Below are 24,423 nucleotides of genomic sequence, written 5' to 3' on the forward strand. Positions count from 1 at the left end.
TCCTATCTCTAATCTCTCTCAAGTCTTTTTCCAGCTCTGTTCTACCCAGTGACCTGGCTGTCTCCTGAGGCCTACTACCAAGGAGAAACCACCCCATCTCATACCTTCATTCCCCTCTCTCCCTGAACCACAGACTGCTTCTTACATAGTCTTGCTAGTCACGTGAGTTACTAGTCACAGGACCCCAAACAATCCCTCCTGGGAATTACACTTCCCATGGCTTTCCGCTCTTAAAAGGCCAGACCTCAATTATGCCTGGGCTTACAGCACCCACTCTTAAAGGATGCAACTTCATTGAGTTCAGTGAAGTCCAACCAGCTTATACCAGGGCAGGATTTAGCTCTTAAAGTCTGTACAGCTCCAGGTGTGACTTTAGTAATTAAGACATGAATTAAAAGTATGGGTGAGAAACTGAAGCACAGACAGGTTAAATGACTTGACCAAGGCCACCCAGAAGTCAGTGACAGAACCCAGAGCTCTTGCCTTATGGGCTAACAATTAGTCACATGTAATAAGAAGGCATTTCTTTCTAAAGTGTAAATTTAACATTTTCAGAGCCACTGCCATCTTAGCAGCTGGAGCACTGCATACTGACACACACAGCTCCATTTTTATGCAAATTATGTGTGAGCCACAAGCTTCTGATGAGCTGTTGACATGACCTTTAGATGGACAAAATTTGAGCTGCCCACGTTATATTATGCAAGAGTTCAAAAAAGCCCCACACCTCTAGGTGATATTGGTTAAAAGTTACAATAATCTTCAGGATATCAATGAGGTACAATACAAATTCACACCATGAAATACTCCCAAGGGCACAAGCCAATAAAAAATTTATTTACACACGTTCTCATTGGCAAGATTCCCCACACACGCAAGGAGTCCCAGACATTTATAGGTGGCCTTTGCCATCCAAACGAAGTAACCAGTAAACTGTCCAGAAAACAGAATTAAATGCTCACACAAGTTTGGCATTTTCCTGGGCAAGTTTCCTTTCTCTTAGCTCTGCTCAGACCAGAGAACCAGAGCTGTCCTCTTCGCACATCTGCTTGGCTTTGGCCCATTTAGGGACGATACCTCCTTTTTCAAACAAAAGGTTTAAAGAATTTCACAACAAAAATGTAGCACAAATATTCACTGTATAGGGCATTTGGTTTGCTTGTTCTTTGTGGGTTTATTGGCAATCTGGCCAAGGCTGTATTGTATGCTTATCAGAATTTGTTTCAGGATTTATTAAAGGAGTATAAATTTGTTGCATGATCTTCCCATACCCAGTCCCTTCCCTCCATCGGCAGGGTGTGCAGTGGGGAAGAAAATCCCATTTCTGAGGCTCCTGTCTTGGAAAAATTCTACTGATCTGAGTTGCATTAATATTTTGGGCAGCCAAGTAAATTTATCATTAACTTTTACAGCATCATCATCTTGGCAAGGATAGATTTTGTGCATGGGCTGAAATTTTTTCCCATAACAGTGGGCCACCAGCAAGGACACTAGTAACAACTTCACTTGCTGCTGGAACACAGTCTACATGCACCATCTAGTGAAGAACAACTGCAGGACTGTTTTGGTTTGGGGTTCATTTACTATATACAATCTATCCTAGTTTGCTGTGAGTTTTCCACCTTGATGAGCTTTTTAGTTTAAAGTTCTGGTGAAGTCTGAAGTCTTCCTCTGCTCCAGGATTTCTTGGCAACTTCGGTACACTTCAACCAGACAGTCTAGACGTGGCTTGGAGCTCTAGAGGTCAAGAAAAAACAGTCAGGCTCTGGGCTGGTTGCTGAACAGTTAAGAGTTTTAATCTTCATCCTCAGTAACATTTGTCAGATGGAGGAAGGAGTGGGAAGGCGGCTTACACAAAGCAAGCTACCATTGGCATGGATACAGAGGGAACTCAAAAGCCAAGGCATCTGCAGTAGATTATTGTCCTGAAGCAAGATGACGACTCTAGAGAGTGAACTCCTCTCCTATCCGTACAACTCGAGGTGATCCACCAGGCTGCAAGGAAGGGCTAAGGCAGATTGGCGGGGAAATATTCTATGAACATAGCCTGTGTTGTATCTGTCCTGTGGTTAGAGGACTTCAGTCCTCAAGGCTGTCAATTCAGTACCTTTAAGGAACAGGACATTCACTTTGTTCTTTAAGTTAATGCAATGTTATGGCTGAGGTTTTAAATACTCAGAGGTTAGAATATTCAAGTTGGTGGGTCACACAGAAACTGTAACTTGTATCATTTGTACATGTAGCATTCTGTATTACTAAATCTGAGCTTTAATTTAATGCCTCAATATACACGTGCAACAGGACAGAGTTACAATTATCACAGGAACCACAACTTTGAACTTCCCAATCTCACCGACCATCTGTCAGTAACAATGTTCCATTTTAAAATTCCTTGACTTTTTAGTAATAATATAATAGCAACATTTTTTCAGAAGTTCTCAAAGTGCTTTGTAAACTAATTAAGTCTCACAATACTTTTTCAAAGTAAACGTATCTTTTTTATTGACGAATAAATTAATTTTATTCAGAGAACTTGTCCAAGTTTACACAAAGGGCCAAACTGAACATTGGTATGAGGAGGGGTGATTGCTAAATTCAATGGCTTAATTTGGCCCAGTAAATCAGTGCCAGATGCAGAGAAAAGAAAAAATGTGACTGCACATTCTAATACATGTGTTACAAGTGAAACAGATATCTATCGTGAGAGGGTGGGGAACAAATGATGTGCCATGAGACAGGGAGCAATTGTCCACTATCAGCACTTGGAGTATTTACAGAGAAACCAGAAAGACCTGGTTGACAGGAGACAGACATACCTCCATAATAAAGAAGGGCACTACTGCAACTGGCTCCCTCCTATACTAATCAAGTGTGGCTTTTAGGTTCCTGGCAAGTTACTAATGAACCTTTGCTAAGCCTCAGTGGTCCTTGGGCTTTAATTATAACTCAGTAAACAGGGGGATGTGATGAGGTCTCTACAGCTTCTTTTTATTGGCCTTGTACATATATCATACTGAACACTATGATGCTGGTGTATATAGCATGTAATGCCAAAATGCATTCCACCAAGAGTATCATGTTACTGTTACTTTTTGACATTTTGTTAGTCTGTGCTTCCCAGCCTTGACCCCCTTATAATAAGCCATCAATACCATAGATGCAAAACATCCATGTGGTCCAAATATCATTTATAATGAGGAAACAGAATACTCTTACTTACTGGCATTTATACAGCACCTGTCAGCAAAGGACCTCAAAGTACTTTATAAAGATGGTTAAGTGTCATTCTACATTCTGCAGATAGGTAAGACTGAAGCACACAGAGGGTGAGAGGATTTTTCACAAAGCAAATCAGGCTCTGACTGCAGAATAAAACCCAGGTGTCATGATTCTCAGACCTATAACCTAATCATTTCCCCGACGCTACCTTACATATATTTTTCCTCCTCTATTTACCATGAGAAGCAGCTTTCCTCACATTGACCCAATGTACCTGGATCCTGCCCCAGAGGATCTACCTTTAAGAAAGGGGAGTTCAGACTACACAGTCCTTAGCTGCTTCTACTGCTGTCCACAAAAGGAGAGGAAGTGGACTGAAATCACCAATTCATTCTACATAATCACTAAATGGCAGTCAAAGGATAATGATTTTCTGTCACTACTGACCTGGGTCAGATTAAAGCCAACAGAGAGGTGAAAGGTTCTGTATCCCATTCCTAACCTCCTGAGTCATCTAGTCCCCAGGGCTTTATGACTTTTGAGCTCCCAAAACAGCACTGCAGTATGAAGTCCACATAAAAACTATCTTTGTAAATGCTGCCAATGGCAGTTTGAGAGAACAATAGGTCAGGTCAGTGCAGACGTCAGATGGTAAATTGTAGTCACTAAAATTGCCTTCTCTAAAGTTGGCATAGCATAGAGAAATAAAGACTCTGTACAGCAGAGGCAACAAGAGGTTACTGCTCCTGTTAAAAGAACAGGAGTACTTGTGGCACCTTAGAGACTAACAAATTTATTTAGTCTCTAAGGTGCCACAAGTACTCCTGTTTTTTGCGGATACAGACTAACACGGCTGCTACTCTGAAACCTGTGAATGCACCTGTGAAACCTATGAATGCACCCTCAAGTGAGCATGTCAGATTGTTTTAGGTGAGAATTACTGAGGGGTACTGAATTTCAGACTAAAGCAGCCTCTTTCTTAGCTCCTTGGCAGTGAGTGGTTAAAGGAGAATCAAATACAAGTATCAGGGTATACCCTTGAAAGTAGCATTGTTCAGAGTTGGGTGGGTGAGAGAAACCACACCCAAATGCAAGCCTATCCCTTTGTCATTGGCAATGACTAGAGGCAGATGAGATAACAGTCCAATGCCAGGATTCTTGGTGGAGCTGTATGGAATTCACTCATTGCAAGTGACAGGGGTTCCAGCAAATCCTTTTTCTGGTGTTGGATCTGCTGAAGAAGCCGAATTCATTAATATTGGTAAGTATCTTTGAGATCTTTGCCTACCATCAGCAACATGTGCAGCTGAATCAATGCTGAATGCAATTTAGCTGTAAGTGTGTAGCCATTGACAAATTGTGTTCAGTAGTGATTCAGAAACCATGGCTAAAACCTGACACTCAGCAGTAGGTAATTTTCACAGAGAGAGAAGGCTGTAGAGTCATTACATTATAAAAAGTATACAAAAATTTATTACTATATTTGTACTTCAGTAGTGCCTAGGAACATGAAAGGAAAACCCATTGTGTTAGGCACTGTACAGACACACAGTCAAAAGAACTTCCCAGCCCCAAAGAGCTCATAACCTAGGTTACGACAAGTAAATGGGCGGAGAAGAGAGGAAAGACAAGGTAATGTTAAGCAGAGGTCTCAGCTCACCACTTCTGTTTCAATACCTTTGATTGTCATTGGGGAAAAAGGGAAAGACCATCCACTTACTTCAGAGTACCCCCTTATCAGAACCTTTGACTTGGGTAGCTGAGACTCTACTCAGACACCAAGGGGTCCCTTTGGTGGCAGCACTGCATAGCCTGAGGATGCGACTACACACACAAGCCAGATAAGCAGAGCTTTATGAAACTCAGCAGTCTTGGTTCCTAGGCTGACCTAGCTTTTTCTTGGGTTAAAGATTTGCACATCTTCCCTATTCCTACTCTGAATCTAGAATGGACTACACGAGAGCCAAAAGCATTTTCCCAACATTAATTTCTACCGCTCCTGTGGCACCTGCTATAAAGTGCTGTAGGAATCAAGCTGGCGGACTCCAAGGCACATCTCAGAGAGAGCAGCTGCAATGGACTGAGTGAGGGATTATGGAATGAAAAGTGCTGAGAACCCTAGTAATACCAACAAACAACAAATCTGGATCTCTCCACAATCCATTTAATTCTCACCTGAAACAGTGGCACCACCTCAGACACCCCATGAGGTTCCCGAGGATCTTGGAGAAGGATGCACAGGTAATAAATAACTTTTTGCTAAAAAACAGAAGCAAAAACCAATAAAGCATGAGCTGACATCGGGCCCAACACTCACAAGAATAGCACAGGAGGGAATGATAACAACCACTGACCCAAATTCACTCTGAAGAAAATCCACTACCATCAACTTCATTATATCAGGGATGAACCTGGCCTTTTGTTTTAAATGTCCTCTTTCCAGCAGGTTTCAGAGAGGAAAAAGATGGTGCATTGGGGAGAGAAATAAGGAATAAAGAACATGTTGGTGAAACTAAGGACACCACACCAGTCCAAGAATGTCAAGCCTTGACGACAAAATCTGGCCATTCCATTGCCCAATTAAAACATCTGTCCCTAGCCACAAGCACATGGGAAAAATGCAGTATTGATTATGCTGTACAAGAAGAAAGGCTGTATGAGATAATTACCATATAGATGGCCTCATTGATGACTACGTCCTTCACTTGGCTCATTTCAATGAAGGTTGTATTCTCTTTGCCCGAAGCATAGGATGAGGTCATCTGGATGCCAAGTGAGCCAATGACTAACAGGGACTCCTGGTCAATTTTCACAAAGTGCAGGTACACGATCAAGCCAATCAGTGTGATAAATATAGCAGCTGAGAGCACCATGCTGTTCTGTAAAGAAAACCAAGCAGGTATTTAGGCTCCCATCGTGCAATTAACTGCATGTGAGCATAGGCATAGGGCTATGTACAGTAAATTGTAGGTTCATCCATGAAAGTTTGACAGATGCCATCTTGCTTGACACACTGGGACTAACCTCTAGATCAGGAAGCATGAGTCTCTAGACCTTGAACTTAATTAAGTGCCAAGCTCTGTGGCGGAGCGCTGTAACAGACTGATATCCTCAGTGGATCAGGCCTGGAGGGGGACCTATAACTGACCAGTGGGTTCTACTAACTCTGCCCCAAAACACCAAGTGACATCATATAAGACAGCCTGTCATATAAATGCAGATTATGATGCAATTGCATTTACAAAGGTAGACAGGTATATTACCCCTTTTTTATAGATGGTGAATCAGAGGCCCAGAGTGATTAGAGAGTAAGGATAGTCTTGTTCTTCAAGCATCGCATTGGGAATCAGATCTGAGTTCACATTCTAGTTCTGCCACCAATTTAACATGTGACTTTGATTAATCTTAATTTCTCTGCCTTAGTACCCTGATCTGTACAGTGGTAGTAATACTTGTCCCTTTCTTCGATGCTTTGTCTTGCATAGTTAGACTGCAAGCTTTCTGGAAATGAAACTGTGTCTTGCTAGGTGTCTCTATGGAGTCCTGATCTTGGGACCTTTTGGTATTACTACAAGATAAATAATAAGTGCTAAATCACTGATTAGACTAAACTCAAGCAGCAAGTCATTTAAAGAGCTGGGAATAGAATCCAGGTGTCCTGACTCACAATCTAGTGCCCTATCCCCAGGACCAATTTTAGAGAGAACATTGCTGGGCACAGGAAATATTAATTCTATCACTAACGGACCAAAACTCCGTTGTTCTAACTCATTTCATGCCACTTCCCAAACAGAATAATCCTTAGTGGCTGTCTTGAAGGAGGAATGATGCTGGACTGCTTGCTAGCACTGTTACAGGAGAAAGGGGTCTTGCACTGCACTAAGAGGGTGGTGAGACTGAGGCTCAGCTTCTTCGGGTAATGGAAGAATTTCAACCAGTGGTGTACAGCTTGGATCAGTGTTCTTCACAGCTTGTATAATCAAGTAGGAAGGCGCTGAGGGCAATTGCTGACCGAGATGAATGCCTTCTTACAGGAATTTAAGCACCCTCGTGTCCCGCCCCGACACAAAGTGTCGGGACCTCCTGCCACATCTGGAGGGTGAGGAGCCCCGGTGGGCCGGCCTATACTCTACCCTGGTCCCAAGGCCCGTCAGGGATATCAGTTGGCGGCTCCTTCATGGGGCCGTGAGCACGGGCGTGTATTTGGCGCGGTTTGCCCGTCCCAGACACCTGCCCCTTCTGCGGCGCGAGGGAGACCCTGGCGCACGTTTACTTAGAGTGCGCCAGGTTGCAGCCCCTATACCGGCTCCTCATGAATATACTGTTGCGTTTCTGGCTGCTCTTTTCCCCTCACCTCCTTCTCTATGCACTCCCTATCCGTGGCCCCACAAAGTCACGGGACCTCCTGGTCAACCTCCTCCTAGCCCTGGCTAAAACAGCCATCTACAAAACCAGGGAGAGGATGTTGGCCAATGGAGACTCCTGTGACTGTGGGGCTTGTTTCCGATCCTCTGTCCGTTCACGCATCCAGGCAGAGTTCCTCTGGGTGGCGTCCACTGGCTCCCTTGACACTTTCGAGGAGCAGTGGGCGCTGTCTGGGGTTCTCTGCTCGGTGTCCCCATCAGGCACCCTCCTTTTGACCCTTTGACCGCACTCCTGTCCCTGTTCTTTTATTAGTTGTCCCCCGAAATCAGTTGGGTTTTTGAGGTCCAGTAGATCCTCCCCTTAGGCTGGGGGGGGATCCTTTAGCATTGAGCGGGCTTCTGCCCATCCAGTTCCCAGAAACCCAATAGGTACAGGAATTTAGGATAGAATTCCCACCCGCTAACAAGTGGCAGTTTATTGAGCAAGGATTTAACAATCTTCTGACATTGACAACCTTGCCAATTACCACCCTGGTCTCTTATCTTTGCTTTCTGGGAAAGGTCACTGAGAAGGTCACAGTGTGGCAATGCTAGTGTTAACTGTAGTCTTCAGACTTTCTTGATCCTTTTCAGTCCATCTTTTGGCCTCAGTATACACTATAGAGATTGCACTGGTCTAATTGGTTGTTCACAATCTCCTAGTAATGCTAAAGGTCAGATATTTATGCCCATTCTTTTAGATCTGTCAACAGTCTTTAAAATCTTTGCCCACAAGGTCTTGTTGACACAAGACCACGAGTACGTAGATGGTATTGCTAGTGGAGTACCCCTCTTTCCTGTCAGAAAAATTTGAGAGAATTATTTTCAGTGATCACTTGCCTTCCCCCAAGAAATATCTCCTGTGGGTTTCCAGACACTCATCTCTCCTGTTCAGTGTATATGATTTGGCGCCCATGAATATGCTAGACACTGCTCCATATACATAAAAAGATACGATTCCTGCCCTGAAGGAGCTTATAAACTAACTGAGACTTCTGGGAAGATAATGAGATCAGAATGTGGCTGTCATGCAGCTCTGACTCATTTTCATCAAATGAAGATGACAGAGCATCTTTGCTTTCCCAGAGCCTGACTGAGCCCAAGACTTGGGATGTGAACTGGCAGAAGTTCAGCTCAAGCAGAATTGTACTAATGCTCAACATGGGGCTATCCCTAAAGACCATATAGTTTCACGCACTTACCCCTATACTAGGGCTGTCAAGCGATTAAAAAAATTAATCGCAATTAATCACACTGTTAAACAATAATAGAATACCATTTATTTAAATATTTTTGATGTTTTCTACATTTTCAAATATATCAATTTCAATTACAACACAGAATAAAAAGTGTACCGTGCTCACTTCATATTTTTTATTACAAGTGTTTGCACTGTAAGAGACAAAATAAATATTTTTCAATTCACCTAATACAAGTACTATAATGCAATCGCTTTATCATGAAAGTTGAACTTACAAATGTAGAATTATGTACAAAAATACTGCATTCAAAAATAAAAATGTAAAATTGTAGAGCTTGCAAGTCCACTCAGTCCTATTTCTTGTTCAGCCAATCATTCAGACAAACAAGTTTGTTTACATTTGCAGGAGATAATGCTGCCCTCTTCTTATTTACAATGTCACCTGAAAGTGAGAACAGGTGTTCTCATGGCACAGTTGTAGCCAGGGTCGCAAGATATTTACATGATTACAGATGTGCATGCTTCAACCACTATTCCAGGGGACATGTGTCCATGTTGATGATGGGTTCTGCTCGAAAACCACCCAAAGCAGTGCGGATCGACACATGTTCATTTTCATTATCTGAGTCAGATGTCACCAGCAGAAGGTTGATTTTCTTTTTTGGTGGTTCGGGTTCTGTAGTTTCCACATCAGAGTGTTGCTCTTTTAAGACTTCTGAAAGCATGTGCCTCACCTCATCCATCTCAGATTTTGGAAGGCACTTCAGATTCTTAAATCTTGGGTTGAGTGCTGTAGCTATCTTTAGAAATCTCACATTGGTACCTTCTTTGCATTTTGTCAAATCTGCAGTGAAAGTGTTCTAAAAATGAAAAACATGTTCTCGGTCATCATCCGAGACTGCTATAACATGAAATATATGGCGGAATGTGGGTAAAACAGAGCAGGGAACATACAATTCTCCCCCAAGGAGTTCAGTCACAAATTTAGTTAACGCATTTTTTTTTAACGAGCGTCATCAGCATGGAAGCATATCCTCTGGAATGGTGACTGAAGTATGAAGGGACAAACAAATGTTTAGCATATCTGGAACATAAATACCTTGCAATGTCGGCTACAAAAGTACCATGCAAATGCCTGTTCTCACTTTGTGGTGACATCATTGTAAATAAGAAGAGGGCAGCATTATTGCCTGTAAATGTAAACAAACTTGTATGTCTTAGCGATTGGCTGAACAAGAAGCAGGACTGAGTGGATTTATAGACTCTGAAGTTTTACATTGTTTTGGTTTTGAGTGCAGTTATGGAACAAAAACAAATATCTACATTTGAAAGTTGCACTTTCAGGACAAAGAGATTGTATTATAGTACTTGTATGAGGTGAATTGAAAAATAATATTTCTTCTGTTTATCATTTTTACAGTGCAAATATTTGTAATCAAAATATACACTTTGATTTCAATTACAACACAGACTACAAGATATATAGGAAAATGTAGAAAAACATCCAAAATATTTAATAAATTTCAATTGGTAGTCTCTTAACAGTGCCATTAAAACCAGGATTAATCATGATTAATTTTTTAATCGCGATTAATTTTTTCAAGTTAATCGCATGAGTTAACCGCAATTAATCGACAGCCCTACCCTATACTGAATCTAACAACTTCAGTTTGACTAAAGCATATCTTTCGGAAAGGCATCCAGAAAGTCTTGATTCGAAGACATCAAGATATAGGGATATTCCAGCTCATTTCTTCCAACTCACCCTCAATGCTAAATTTGTGCTTTATTTCTAACTTGAATTTGTCTGGCTTTAACTTTCAGCCACTGGTTCCTGTTATGCATGGGTAGGTAACCTATGGCACGGGTGCCGAAGGCGGCATGCGAGCTGATTTTCAGTGGTACTCACACTGCCTGGGTCCTGGCCACTGGTCTGGGGGGGCTCTGCATTTTAATTTTAAATGAAACTTCTTAAACATTTTAAAAACCTTATTTACTTTACATACAACAATAGTTTAGTTATAGATTATGTACTTATAGAAAGAGACCTTCTAAGAACGTTCAAATGTATTACGGGCACGCGAAAGCTTAAACTAGAGTGAATGAATGAAGACTCGGCACAGCACTTCTGAAAGGTTGCCAACCCCTGCTGTTATGCCTTTCTCGGCTAAATGAACATGGCATTTGCGCCGCTGCCTGGTGTCTGTGTGCGAGAGTGGTGGGGACAGAGGGATTCCCTGGGTAGCCGGGCTGGTACAAAAGAAAGGGCCCTTCTTTTAAACAACGCCACAAACCGGTTTCCAGCTTTCCGTGCCCGCCTGGAGCCTGCAGCAGCGGGAGCCTTTGCTAAGTGAGCGGCGGGGCCACGGGGGACCCCGATGGGGCGAGGGGGCCGCGGGCTGCCACCGGGGCTCCCCTGACGGCGGGTTTCGGAGGGGGCGGGGGGACCGCACGACGGACAGGGCAGACGAGGCAGAGCCCAGGGGGCGCGGTCAGGTCGGGGCGGGCCCGGGAGCCGCTCGGTACCTGGCTGAGCACGAAGAGCCCATAAGCCGCCAGCCAGACGGAGCAGGTAGCGGCGCTCAGCGAGCGCAGCTGCAGCCGGGGGCAGCGCACCGAGAACTCCCGGCAGGAGGCGCTGTACTGGCGGCGCTGCAGCGCGATGCGGCCCCCGGACACTGCCCGGTACATCCCCTCCTCCATCTTGCCCCACGGAGCCGGCCTCCCGCCGCGCAGAGCGGCCCCGACGGCCCGCCGCTCTAGCCACCGCTTGCCGTCAGCTCCATGGTCCCGCGCGCTCACTTCCGCCGCTGCCCTTTGACCCGACTCGGTTTCCTGCCTCCCCTGAGCCGCCCGCCCTCTCCCGCCGCTGCGCGAGGCGTCCGGGGCCGGGCCGGGCCGGGCCGGGCCCGCCCCGCCGGAGCGCGGTGATCCCTGTTTGAGGGATGGGGGAACTGAGGCCTGGGGCCGCACAGCTGAAGAAGCGGCCCCTGAGTGACAGACTGTTGCCCTCCGCCCCATCGGCTCGTACAGCGGGCGGGGGACATCAGTCTCCACGCGCCCCCTGGGCTGTACCGCACAGCACTGCTGGCCCAAGTCAGAGGTGTGGCTGTGGCTCCTTACGAAGAGCCGTAGTTTGTGAACGGTAAAGGCCCAGGTTGTCCATGGCTGCTGATTGTAGGGGCCTCCCATCTTGGGTGCTAGATTCGAGCTCTATTGAACCTGATTTTTCAGAAGTACTGAGCACTCCCCGTCCAGATAAAGGCGGGGGAGATCCAGATGCTCAGCACCTCTGACAATCAGGCCCAAGGTGTCTCAATTCATGTAATTGAAATTAATGGCCACTTTTTGATTCTACTTAGTGCTTGAACCCTAATAAGGTAAAACATTCAGGCAGAACCCTGTTGACTTCAGTGGGGCTTTGTGCTGTTATAAATTTCTCTAGTCCCACTCTTAGCAGGGTGATTACCTGGTCTTGCCAGGTGTATCCTATAAGGACACCCGCTAGCAGCCCTAGAAAATCAAGCTAAGACAAATAGGACAAACCCACCTAAGATAAGAGTCTGAAAGAGACTCCCAAATATTTTCCTGGCTACTAAACTGTAATGACTCTATCATAAATTGTCAACAGGTATGGCTAGATACTTTTTCTGAATATTTATTTTACAATCCAGCAATATGTTAGAAATTCAAACTGTTCCACTCTGTGAGCATCATATTTATCTACAGTGAATTGTATCTAATTGTCTAACTCAGTTAGGTGCTTCTGAACTTCCTCCATCTTCCATAGTCTTTGACTAATCTAAATAATCTTGTCGTGCAAATTTTGCCAGGTCACTGTTCACCTTCTTCTTCAGGTCTTTAATAAATAAGTTAAAGCTGCTCTTAGATCATGCCAATATCCTCCTATTTGCTTCCTTCCGTGATTAAAAACCGATGACTTACTCCTGTTTGTTTTCTATTAATTTCTAGTATACAAAAGAACTTCTCTCACACCCTGTATTTAGTTTCCTTAACCACACCTTCTTATGAGGAACCTGATTAAAGCTTTTTGAAAGTCTAAACCAATAATATCAACTGTTTTTTCTTTGTCAACCTCAAAGACTTCTCCTAAATTGAGAGATGTGATTCTCAGAGCGCACATTAATTGAGTCTTGTCTTGTGTTTCTCTGCTAGGACAAGTGCTCTTCTTAATATTGCTTCAGACAACTTGCTGAGTGCTGAAGTAAAGATACTGGCCTTTAAATGTCAAGCTTAATCCTAATGCTTTTTAAAAAATAGACCTAATATTGCCCACCTTCCAGTTCTCAAGTATATCAGCTAACTTTCATTGTAATTTACATTGTTTTGTTAACAGCTCACCCACTTAATTCTTAAATCCTTCAGAACTTTTGGGTGAATACTCTGTGGGCCTGATGACTTGCTGCTGTCACCATATCTCACAAGGAGTAGACAAGAGAGGGAACTGAAGAACCCATGCCTAGGAATGCCTGCTGCAGAGGTACTTATGAAATTAAAAGAATTAAAGTTAGCTTAAGTTTGGTTTATAATTTGTGGCTAGTACAGAAAAGGCCCCAGTCAGCAAGTAAAAGAAGGCCATGAGAATAATAAGTATTATTATTTATAGTGTGGGAAAAATATATGTGGTTCAAAAAGTAACTGATAAAGCAAAAAGACAAAGGGAAAAAAACAGGTACAAACCATCCTATTATTCAGCTGTAGGGTGACCAGATGTCCCAATTTTATAGGGATAGTCCCAATATTTGGAGCTTTTTTCTTACATAGGCATCTCCCTCCCCTTTCCTGATTTTTCACACTTGCAATCTGGTCATCCTATTCAGCTGGTAATAAGGAGCGAGGAGGCAAAAAGAAGGCCTTGGAGGAAAGAAAGTAGCAAGGATAAACTGCTTTAAACTGAGTTTTTGCTAAAACTAGCAAGTTAGCTGAAGTGTATAAAGAGAGCCATGAAGCTGCCGGTTCTTTTTCAGATCCTACCTGATCATGCTGGAGCATACCAAGATGAGATAGTTTTCCTTAGGTCAGGCCTGTTTGTAAGTACACTGATTGCATGCTTATGAATACTTTGTTACTGTATTGGGTGTAATGACTCTTATTTTTAGGGTTCTAGGCATGTTTACAGCAATTGTATAAAATATCATTTGGCCTTTGGATTTAAGAAAGGAATTGTTGATTAAATTTGTGTCTGGTGGTCTCCAATAATTCCAGTTCTATGAGATAGGTATATCTCCATATATTATAAAGTTGACATACACACACTCTTTGGGCAGCAGCTAACGTCTCTGGGCAGTCTTAACTTTGTTGGCACCAAGACACCCAAAGTGTTAACTGTTACAAAGTTTAATGTTTTTTTTAAATTAAGTTATAAATGTTAAATATAAACCAGTAAATGAAAATAGGGAATAAAAGGGCACAGGCAGAACTAGGATAGTGGACAGAGACCCTGCATCCCTTTTTCAGTAATGAAGCAACAGCTGAGAGAGCTGCAAAAGAAAAATAAAATATTAATATATATTACATGTTTGTATATATAATTGGTATGGCTAATATGGGATAGCAAATAAAAAGTGAAAGTTAAATTATGAAAGGAGTGAGCATTCCTATGGAACATGCAGTGTATGGAGTAAAAGGGGTAAAAGAAATGTAAACAGGACATACTACTTAATTAAAATCCTACCATGGCTCAAAAGAGGCTTTTTCAGATGGCTGTGTGCTTTGGAAGCAGAAACCAACTCAGCACCAAGAAAGATCAGTGAATATAAGAAATGGTGATTAACCATTAAAAATTGTATCCAAAAGTTCTGATTAACTGTGGTGTAAAGTAAAGGTTATTAGGGAGTGAAAATCTATATCAGGATGTTTTGTAAATAGAAAAAGAATAATTGTATTTAAACTAAAACAAGTGTATACAAGATTGAAATGCCTTAGTAGATTATAAATGAATGCAACTGATGGTTTAGGGTTGGTTAAACCTATTAAGAAAATGTTGTGCAACATGTAGATGATATTCTGGGGCAAACAGGGAATGCCATTAAAAGGTACTAGAAATCCTGTGTGAGGTTTTAATGAAAGCCGGACTAAAGCTAAACCCAAAAAAGGCTCAGCTCATAAAGCAGGAGATTTCCTTCTTGGGACTAACCCTACAACCAGGCCAGTGTGCTCCAGACAAAAGCTTAATGTGATTTTTAGAGCTGCCCTTCCCTATTTCAGAAACAGCACTAGATCACTGCTGGGTATGACAGGCTTTTGTGGGGGATTTCATCCCTGATTACACTGTAATCCTTGCACCCCTCTACTACCTCTCCCAGAAGAAGATAGAGTGGGAATGGATCCCCCCCCAGCATACCCTGCCAGGGTATAAGTTAAAAGAGGCTTTTAGCAGAAGCTCCAGTTCTTAGCACCTCAGTTTATATAAAACCTTTTGGATTTTTTTGTAGAAAGCAGGGAAACAGCCATTTCAGCTATTAACTCACAACAGAGAAAAACTTATTGCTTATGCTTCCTGGGTATTAAATGGAGTTGAAAAGCAGTATACCTGTATGAAAAATACTTACTGGGTGTTTAGTGGGCTCTGACACGTTTTAGATATCAGGTGGGGCTGGGACACACAAAACTATGTGGCTCATACTCTTTAAAAGTATATTTTTGTCTGGTAAAATAAAAAATGGTACAGTGTCTAGTTCTAGAATGACATGGTCCCTGCTGCTGGAAGAGCACCATCTTGAAGTCTGTCCTCTCAAAAACCCAGTCACCCTTACCAGCAGGACTGTTAATTGTACTCCATATGAGTGTCCTGGAGAAATTTTCTCTAAAAAGGGGCCCTTAACCCTTTTATCCCATGAGCAGTACATAAATTAAATTCTGAAGGGCGGTAGCCTGAGGGACTAGCAATATATGTTGATGAGTCATCCTGTCGCTTGGACCCTAGTCACAGGATTCGCTGTTTGCGCTCCCCCGATTCAGGCTGAACCTGTGCAGCACACATGTAGTACACACTCAGCCAAATGTACTGAATTGTCTGTTGTGTCGCAGGCATTATCACTCTGTAATAAAGGACAAGTACTGGTTGGTGTGATATGTTCACACTCAGTGGGTCTGTGATGCTTTGACAACATACCTCCCTGGGTGGAGTATGAATTCATTTTGTAGTGCCGATCACAAGCCTTTACGCTTCTCAAGCCCTTTTGTCCTGTGTATAGGAATTAGTAGATAAATTGGGTAACTCGGTGATATATGTGGTTAAGGTAAAAGCTCATTCCAGACATAGGAAGTAAGCAAGAAAAATAAATGGATGAAGCTGCTGCTGCTGCTATGGAGGCTGTGGTGTGGGTCCCACCCCGTTTAGCCAATCCTTGCTGTTACCACCCACGCACAAACAGAAAGCACTGATTTAGGGTACGTCTACACTGGCAGAGTTACAGCGCCTCTCAGAGAGCACTGAAGTGAAACCGCTGTTGTGTGCTCACACTGTCAGCTGCCTGCGCAATAACGTGTTCACACTTACGGCACTTGCAGCAGTATTCGGAGCAGTGCACTCTGGGCAGCTGTCCCACAGAGCATCTCTTCCTCTTCTGCTGCTAAGAGTTGTGGGAAGGCGGAGGGGGTCACGGGGCATCCTGGGTCCTGACCCAATGCCCCAGGATGCATTGCTTCACATCCCAGCAATCCCTGTGCTTCTGTCTGCATTTGGCACCATCTTTCAACGGTTTGTGTACTGTGCACTCTGCTTCTTCGGTCTGCGGGAATGGATCCCACGCTGTTGACCAATATGCTGCTCGCTCTGACTAACACGTCATAAGTGGCAGTGAAGTTATTCTTTAAACTACAAAGGCAAGAGGAGTGCAACATTGATCTCGCCACATGTAGTAGCTACGACATGAGATTGCTTGTGGCATTCACGGCAGTGCTGACCACAGTGGAACCTTGCTTTTGGGCTCAGGAAACAAGCACTGAGTGGTGGTGTGACATTATCTGATTAAAATATGACCATATAGATCATTGTTGCAACCACTTTTGTATATTTGCAGCAAATCTTGTACAAAGGTTGTCAAGTGAGGTGTCTATGAAAAGTTATGATTTGCTGGTTATGATTATGCTATCTGTATGCATGTGTCATTTTTGTATGTTGAGTTATAAGTTGAGTTATGAAGTTGTAAGTATTGGCTCTATACTTGGATTTCAAATGTTTGCTCTTGGGGTAACGCCCATGAAGTAATTAGCCAGCACACCTTGAAGGGACTATTCAAATTGAGTGACCCATCAAAAGAACATTTAACTAACAATGGACCATGGGAGACGCCCATCTACACTTAATGAAATTTCCTGCTGTGACTAGGCGAAATGCATGGACATGTGACTTGCCCATGTGACTCCAAACTCTATCTTGTTGCTGTGATTTTCCACAGCAAGAACAATGGGCTGCCCTCCACATAGCAAAAGCTATAAAAGGCCCTGGAAACACCTGCATTTGGTCTTCGATCCTGCTTCTTACCTCTGGAGGAACCTTGCTATAAACTGAAGCTCTGAACAATGGACTGAATGACCCATCCAAGTTGTGGATGTACTCCAGAGACTTGACTTTTAAGCCAGCAGTTTATTCCATCACTGCTACAATCCTGAGCCAAGAACTTTGCCATTACTTTATGTCATGGATTCCTTTAACCAATATTAACTCTCACTTTTTTTTCTTTTTATAAATAAACCTTTAGATTTTAGTTAATAAGAATTGGCTGTAGCATGTATTTGGGTAAGATCTGGAACATTCATTAACCTGGGAGGTAATGTGTCCAATCTTTTGGGATTGGTAGAACCTTTTCTTTTATATGATGAAATGTTTTACAGAAATTTTCATCATATTTGACATAGGTATCTGGATGGAAGCCTGAGGCTGGTTCACTTTAAGGGAACTGTGTTTGGACTTCTGAGTAACCAGTCAGGTAACAAAGAAGCTGTTTTATGCTGGCTTGGTAAATCTATGTATTGGAATATCCCCCAGCTTTTTGGGGTTTGGCTGCCCCATTCTTTGCAGTTCACCCTAATAGAGTGACCACAGCTGGCTCCCCATTAGGATCCTGGTCACAGGTGGGATCATGCACATATGTGATGATGAGCAGTGGCTGCAGAACCTTTGGATGAGGAAAGCCACATTCATGGGACTGTGTGATGAGCTTGCCCCAGCCCTGCAGCGCAAGGACATGAGAATGAGATCTGCCTTGTCATTGGAGAAGCGCGTGGTGATTGCACTGTGAAAGCTGGCTACTCCAGACTGCTACTGATCGTCACTAACCAGTTTGGAGTGGGAAGGACAACTGTTGGACTCATGTTGATGGAAGTGTGCAGGGCCATTAATTGCATCCCGCTCTGAAAGACTGTAACTCTGGGCAACATGCGTGACATTGTAGATGGCTTTGCACAAATGGGTTTCCCTAACTGTGGAGAGGTGATAGATGGCACGCATATTCCAATTCTGGTACCAGACCACCTAGCCACCAAGTACATGAATCGGAAGGGGTATTTCTCAATGGTTCTCCAGGCACTTGTGGATCACTGTGAGCATTTCACAGACGTTAATGCAGGATGGTCTGGAAAGGTGCATGACGCACGTATCTTTCGGAACACTGGCCTGTTCAGAAAGCTACAAGCAGAGACTTTCTTCCCAGACCAGAAGATCACTGTAGGGGAAGTTGAAATGCCCATTGTGATCCTGGGAGACCCTGCCAACCCCTTAATGCCGTGGCTTATGAAGCCATGCATGGGCACCTTGACAGTAGCAAGGAGCAGTTCAACAACAAGCTGAGCAAGTGCACAATGGCTGTTGAGTGTGCTTTTGGCCATTTAAAGGCCCGCTGGTGGTGCCTATATGGGAGGCTAGACCAGGCCGATGACAATATTCCTATGCTTATAGCCACGTGCTGTCACTCCATAATATTTGTGAAGGGAAGGGTGAAAGCTTCACTCAGGGCTGGACCGCTGAGGCTCAGTGCCTGGAGGCTGAATTTGAACAGCCAGAGACCAGGGCTATTAGAGGGTTGCAGAGCGGAGCCATAAGGATCAGGGATGCCTTGAGGCAGCAATTTGAAGCTGAAAGCCACTAATGTTTGTTGCTATGCTCAGGAGTCCAGTGCCTGTAATGCTAGGAGGGGATTGTGATTGGTGCAGACAATGTACTATGAAGATGTAAGAAAATTGCCTGTTGCAGGGCTCTGTTTGCTTTCAGTTAATGGAATAAAGATTGCTTTCAAACCAAAACAATTCTTTTATTAAAAAACAACAACCAGAGGAGAGACAAACAAAAAATCACATCAGCACTGAGGGGGATGGGGGAAGGGATGAGGTGGGGTCCCAAGACGATTAAAGATTTGTGTTTGTCCAGGTATCCTATCCAACCTTGTCCTTTGGAGTACTGTGCAGCGGGTACTATACTTCATCAGGGCTAAACTGCAGAGGGACGGATGTTGAGTGCAGTGGGTACTGGGAGTCTGCATTGCTGCTCTGTGACGGGGAAGGAGTGGACTGCAGCGGCTAAAGACTGGAGCCAGGAGGTTGATAAGAGTGTGTTGGCTGTGTTTGGGGGGGCGCGCATGGAAAAGAGTTTTGCGACAGCAGCTACAGGGAAGGGCGGGCGCGGAGCTGCTCGGTTTGCAGTGCTAGTAGTGCCTGGAGCGTGTCCACTTGGCGCTCCATAACATTTAAAAGCTGCTCTATGGCTTCGTTCTGGTACGCTGCGTTCTCCTTTCGGTCCCTCTTCTCGCTGTCCCACCATTCCTTCAATTCTTGTTTTTCGACTGCGGAGTGCGTCATGATCTCACGCATAGTCCTCTTTAGTTCTTCGTGGCTGCTTTCTAATTCTGCACAGCCAGTGATAACAAAGAGGGAGGCTGGGCTCCAAAGGTCAAATCTCTGAAGCCAAAATGCAACATTTTACAAAAGCAGTATTGTTTGCAACACAGCCAAATTTAGGCTGCTAGGGAAGAGACTGAAATCCAGGACCTCTATGGTGGCATTTTCAGAAATGCTCCCAGTTCCACGCGCAGGGCCAGGTAGGCAGGCGGAGCTTCAGAGTCTTAATGCGTGGATGAGACGATGGTGTAGAGAGGAGGGGTTCACATTCATTAGGAACTGGGGAAACTTCTGGGATGGGAGGAGCCTATACAGGAGAGATGGACTCCACCTAAACCAAAGTGGAACCAGACTGCTGGCACTAAACATTAAAAAGGTTGTAGAGCAGTTTTTAAACTAGGAGATGGGGGAAAGCCGACTGCTGCAGAGGAGCGTGTGGATCGGACACAGACTTCTCTTAGGGGAGAGTCTGATGATAGAGAATCTCCAGGTTATAGTCAGGAGCAGAGGAATGAGAAGTATAATGTAAGGGCCGGATCAGATGATAAACAGTCACATAAAAAAGAATCTGGCACATCAGAAAAAGGCAGGCTAAAAAACAGGGACAAGTTTTTAAAGTGCTTGTACACAAATGCCAGAAGTCTAAATAATAAGATGGGTGAACTAGAGTGCCTTGTGATAAAGGAGGATATAGATATAATAGGCATCACAGAAACCTGGTGGACTGAGAGCAATCAATGGGACACAATCATTCCGGGGTACAAAATATATCGGAAGGACAGGACAGGCCGTGCAGGGGGAGGAGTGGCACTATATGTTAAAGAAAGTGTAGATTCAAATGAAGTAAAAATCTTAAGCGAATCCACAGGTTCCATAGAGTCTCTATGGATAGAAATTTCATGCTCTAGTAAAAATATAACATTAGGGATCAATTATCGACCACCTGACCAGGACAGTAATAGTGATGATGAAATGCTAAGGGAAATTAGAGAGGCTATCAAAATTAAGAACCCAATAATAGTGGGGGATTTCAATTATCCCCATATTGACTGGGAACATTTCACTTCAGGACGAAATGCAGAGATAAAATTTCTCGATACTTTAAATGACTGCTTCATGGAGCAGCTGGTACGGGAACCCACAAGGGGAGAGGCGACTCTAGATTTAATCCTGAGTGGAGCGCAGGAGCTGGTCCAAGAGGTAACTATAGCAGGACCACTTGGAAATAGTGACCATAATACAATAGCATTCAACATCCCTGTGGTGGGAAGAACATCTCAACTGCCCAACACTGTGGCCTTTAATTTCAAAAGGGGGAACTATACAAAAATGAGGGGGTTAGTTAGACAAAAGTTACAAGGTACAGTGAGTAAAGTGAAATCCCTGCAAGTTGCGTGGGCCCTTTTTAAAGACACCATAATAGAGGCCCAACTTCAATGTATACCCCAAATTAAGAAAAACAGTAAAAGAACTAAAAAAGAGCCACCGTGGCTTAACAACCATGTAAAAGAAGCAGTGAGAGATAAAAAGACTTCCTTTAAAAAGTGGAAGTCAAATCCTAGTGAGGCAAATAGAAAGGAGCACAAACATTGCCAACTTAAGTGCAAGAGTGTAATAAGAAAAGCCAAAGAGGAGTTTGAAGAACGGCTAGCCAAAAACTCCAAAGGTAATAACAAAATGTTTTTTAAGTACATCAGAAGCAGGAAGCCTGCTAAACAACCAGTGGGGCCCCTTGATGATGAAAATACAAAAGGAGCGCTTAAAGATGATAAAGTCATTGCGGAGAAACTAAATGGATTCTTTGCTTCAGTCTTCACGGCTGAGGATGTTAGGGAGATTCCCAAACCTGAGCTGGCTTTTGTAGGTGACAAATCTGAGGAACTGTCACAGATTGAAGTGTCACTAGAAGAGGTTTTGGAATTAATTGATAAACTCAACATTAACAAGTCACCGGGACCAGATGGCATTCACCCAAGAGTTCTGAAAGAACTCAAATGTGAAGTTGCGGAACTATTAACTAAGGTTTGTAACCTGTCCTTTAAATCGGCTTCGGTACCCAATGACTGGAAGTTAGCTAATGTAACGCCAATATTTAAAAAGGGCTCTAGGGGTGATCCCGGCAATTACAGACCGGTAAGTCTAACGTCGGTACCGGGCAAATTAGTTGAAACAATAGTAAAGAATAAAATTGTCAGACACATAGAAAAACAAACTCTTGAGCAATAGTCAACAAAAGGGAAATTGTGTCTTACTAATCTATTAGAGTTCTTTGAAGGGGTCAACAAACATGTGGACAAGGGGGATCCGGTGGACATAGTGTACTTAGATTTCCAGAAAGCCTTTGACAAGGTCCCTCACCAAAGGCTCTTACGTAAATTAAGCTGTCATGGGATAAAAGGAAAGGTCCTTTCATGGATTGAGAAATGGTTAAAGGACAGGGAACAAAGGGTAGGAATTAATGGTAAATTCTCAGAATGGAGAGGGGTAACTAGTGGTGTTCCCCAAGCGTCAGTCCTGGGACCAATCCTATTCAATTTATTCATAAATGATCTGGAGAAAGGGGTAAACAGTGAGGTGGCAAAGTTTGCAGATGATACTAAACTACTCAAGATAGTTAAGACCAAAGCAGATTGTGAAGAACTTCAAAAAGATCTCACAAAACTAAGTGATTGGGCAACAAAATGGCAAATGAAATTTAATGTGGATAAATGTAAAGTAATGCACATTGGAAAAAATAACCCCAACTATACATACAACATGATGGGGGCTAATTTAGCTACAATGAGTCAGGAAAAAGATCTTGGAGTTATCGTGGATAGTTCTCTAAAGATGTCCACGCAGTGTGCAGAGGCGGTCAAAAAAGCAAACAGGATGTTAGGAATCATTAAAAAGGGGATAGAGAATAAGACTGAGAATATATTATTGCCCTTATATAAATCCATGGTACGCCCACATCTCGAATACTGTGTACAGATGTGGTCTCCTCACCTCAAAAAAGATATTCTAGCACTAGAAAAGGTTCAGAAAAGAGCAACTAAAATGATTAGGGGTTTAGAGAGGGTCCCATATGAGGAAAGATTAAAGAGGCTGGGATTCTTCAGTTTGGAAAAGAGAAGACTAAGGGGGGACATGATAGAGGTATATAAAATCATGAGTGATGTTGAGAAAGTGGATAAGGAAAAGTTATTTACTTATTCCCATAATACAAGAACTAGGGGTCACCAAATGAAATTAATAGGCAGCAGGTTTAAAACAAATAAAAGGAAGTTCTTCTTCACGCAGCGCACAGTCAACTTGTGGAACTCCTTACCTGAGGAGGTTGTGAAGGCTAGGACTATAACAATGTTTAAAAGGGGACTGGATAAATTCATGGTGGCTAAGTCCATAAATGGCTATTAGCCAGGATGGGTAAGAATGGTGTCCCTAGCCTCTGTTCGTCAGAGGATGGAGATGGATGGCAGGAGAGAGATCACTTGATCATTGCCTGTTAGGTTCACTCCCTCAGGGGCACCTGGCATTGGCCACTGTCGGTAGACAGATACTGGGCTAGATGGACCTTTGGTCTGACCCGGTACGGCCTTTCTTATGTTCTTAACACTCAGACCACTGACTTAAAACACAGTCACTATTAACATATCCGTCACTAACTGGCTGACCCCAGGCAAGCACAAATGAGCCACAAGACCTCCAAAATGGTGAGTAACTGCAGGGGAAATCAGTGTTCCAGGGCCATACTGTACACTGAGCACATGGCTCTTGGGGAAAGCCAGCACTACAGGGGAGCCTTATAATCATTCCTGTCCCCACATTTTCCACAGGCTCTGTTCATTATGGATGATATCACGCTGCTGAGGGTGAGCAGGGAATCAAGTGAAGGTCTTCTCCATGACTGCAGCTTCCAGCCCGGCCCTTATGCGGCTCACCTGTGTGCAGCAGTGGTTCCACCCCCTCCTCACAGTGATGACAGAGTGGTGTGGGAAAGTTACCGTTAATGGGGCAAGAAACAAAGCAGCTCTGCCAAAGAACCTGCGGCAGCGGATTGCCCAGTATCTCCATGAGAGTTTCCTGGAGATCTGAGGCAGATTCCTGTGAAGTGAGGGAGTCAATCAGCACCCTGTTCTGCCGCTCAGACTAGGCACATGGTGGTACAGGCATCATAGAGACACAAGCCTGCTTTCTGCAACCCTCCTACCCCCAGCAACTCACTTCATTGATTCCCAAAATCAAAGCCACTTACCAGGGGCCTCCTCTCCTGTTTGCACTTCACTAAGATCTAACAGCTGTGACTGGCTAGCCTCCTCTGGTGTAGAGAAGAGCTCCTGGCTGCATGCATTTCTGACCTCTGAGTCGTCCCCTGCCTCTGGGTCCCCCTCTACATCCTTGTCCAAGATTTCCTCCTCCTGGCTCGGTCCACTCTCGACTGGCAAGCAAGCCACTGAAGTATCTACAGTGGCCTTCATAGTGGAGGTTGGGTCACCACCGAGTATTGCGACGACCACCTCTTTGTAGAACTGGCAGCTCGTGGGTGCAGCACCGGAGTGGCAGTTTGCCTCCTGCGCCTTGTGGTAGGTGTGCCGCAGCTCCTTCACTTTGACCCTGCACTGAAGTGTGTCACAGTCATAGCCCCTTTCTGTCATGCATTGTGAATTCTGTCCGAAGGTATAATTCCTACATCTGGAGCACAGCTGGGACTGGACAGCCTCCTCTCCCCAAATGGAGATGAAGTCTAGCAGCTTGGCATTG

General features: G+C 43.8%; 2 protein-coding genes and 1 long non-coding RNA gene across 6 annotated transcripts in view; 2 read left to right on the forward strand and 1 right to left on the reverse strand.

The window, feature by feature from the left end:
- PLEKHH1 (pleckstrin homology, MyTH4 and FERM domain containing H1) overlaps positions 1–2,557 on the forward strand; it is a 92,917-nt gene extending 90,360 nt beyond the window's left edge. The window contains exon 30 of the mRNA XM_039534609.1: positions 1,812–2,557. The gene's annotated coding sequence lies outside the window, so the exon portion shown is untranslated. The remainder of the gene's footprint in view (positions 1–1,811) is intronic.
- PIGH (phosphatidylinositol glycan anchor biosynthesis class H) lies at positions 817–11,844 on the reverse strand. Of its 3 annotated transcripts, XM_039534613.1 has the most exons (4): positions 11,350–11,844; positions 5,889–6,098; positions 5,395–5,478; positions 817–1,737 (listed from the first exon to the last, which is right to left on the reverse strand). In XM_039534613.1, the coding sequence occupies exons 1-4, from the start codon at positions 11,842–11,844 to the stop codon at positions 1,636–1,638; spliced, it is 891 nt and encodes a 296-aa protein (XP_039390547.1). In that variant the 3' UTR covers positions 817–1,635. The 3 variants fall into 3 exon arrangements, with proteins under 3 accessions (XP_039390547.1, XP_039390548.1, XP_039390549.1); XM_039534614.1 differs by lacking the exon at positions 5,395–5,478; XM_039534615.1 differs by lacking the exons at positions 817–1,737; positions 5,395–5,478 and adding an exon at positions 5,574–5,654.
- LOC120403506 lies at positions 11,833–24,354 on the forward strand. Of its 2 annotated transcripts, XR_005597548.1 has the most exons (4): positions 11,833–11,968; positions 13,210–13,324; positions 13,812–13,874; positions 23,499–24,354. It is a non-coding gene; the product is annotated as an uncharacterized LOC120403506 (long non-coding RNA). The 2 variants fall into 2 exon arrangements; XR_005597547.1 differs by lacking the exon at positions 23,499–24,354 and having other exon boundaries at positions 13,812–14,489.
- The last annotated feature ends 69 nt before the right edge of the window (positions 24,355–24,423 follow it).

Source organism: Mauremys reevesii, linkage group 4, assembly GCF_016161935.1.
Source record: "Mauremys reevesii isolate NIE-2019 linkage group 4, ASM1616193v1, whole genome shotgun sequence".
NCBI classification, from domain to species: Eukaryota; Metazoa; Chordata; order Testudines; family Geoemydidae; genus Mauremys; species Mauremys reevesii.

Bases quoted from the DNA above. Each gene is read 5' to 3' on its own strand.
- PIGH (XM_039534613.1), bottom strand. From the start codon at position 11,844: ATGGGGCGGAGGGCAACAGTCTGTCACTCAGGGGCCGCTTCTTCAGCT. The intron at 6,099-11,349 runs GTACCGAGCGGC...TTTTCTTTACAG, and splicing joins GGCTCTTCGTGCTCAGCCAG to AACAGCATGGTGCTCTCAGC. The intron at 1,738-5,394 runs GTGAGAATTAAA...CTTGACCTCTAG, and splicing joins AGGTGGTGCCACTGTTTCAG to AGCTCCAAGCCACGTCTAGA.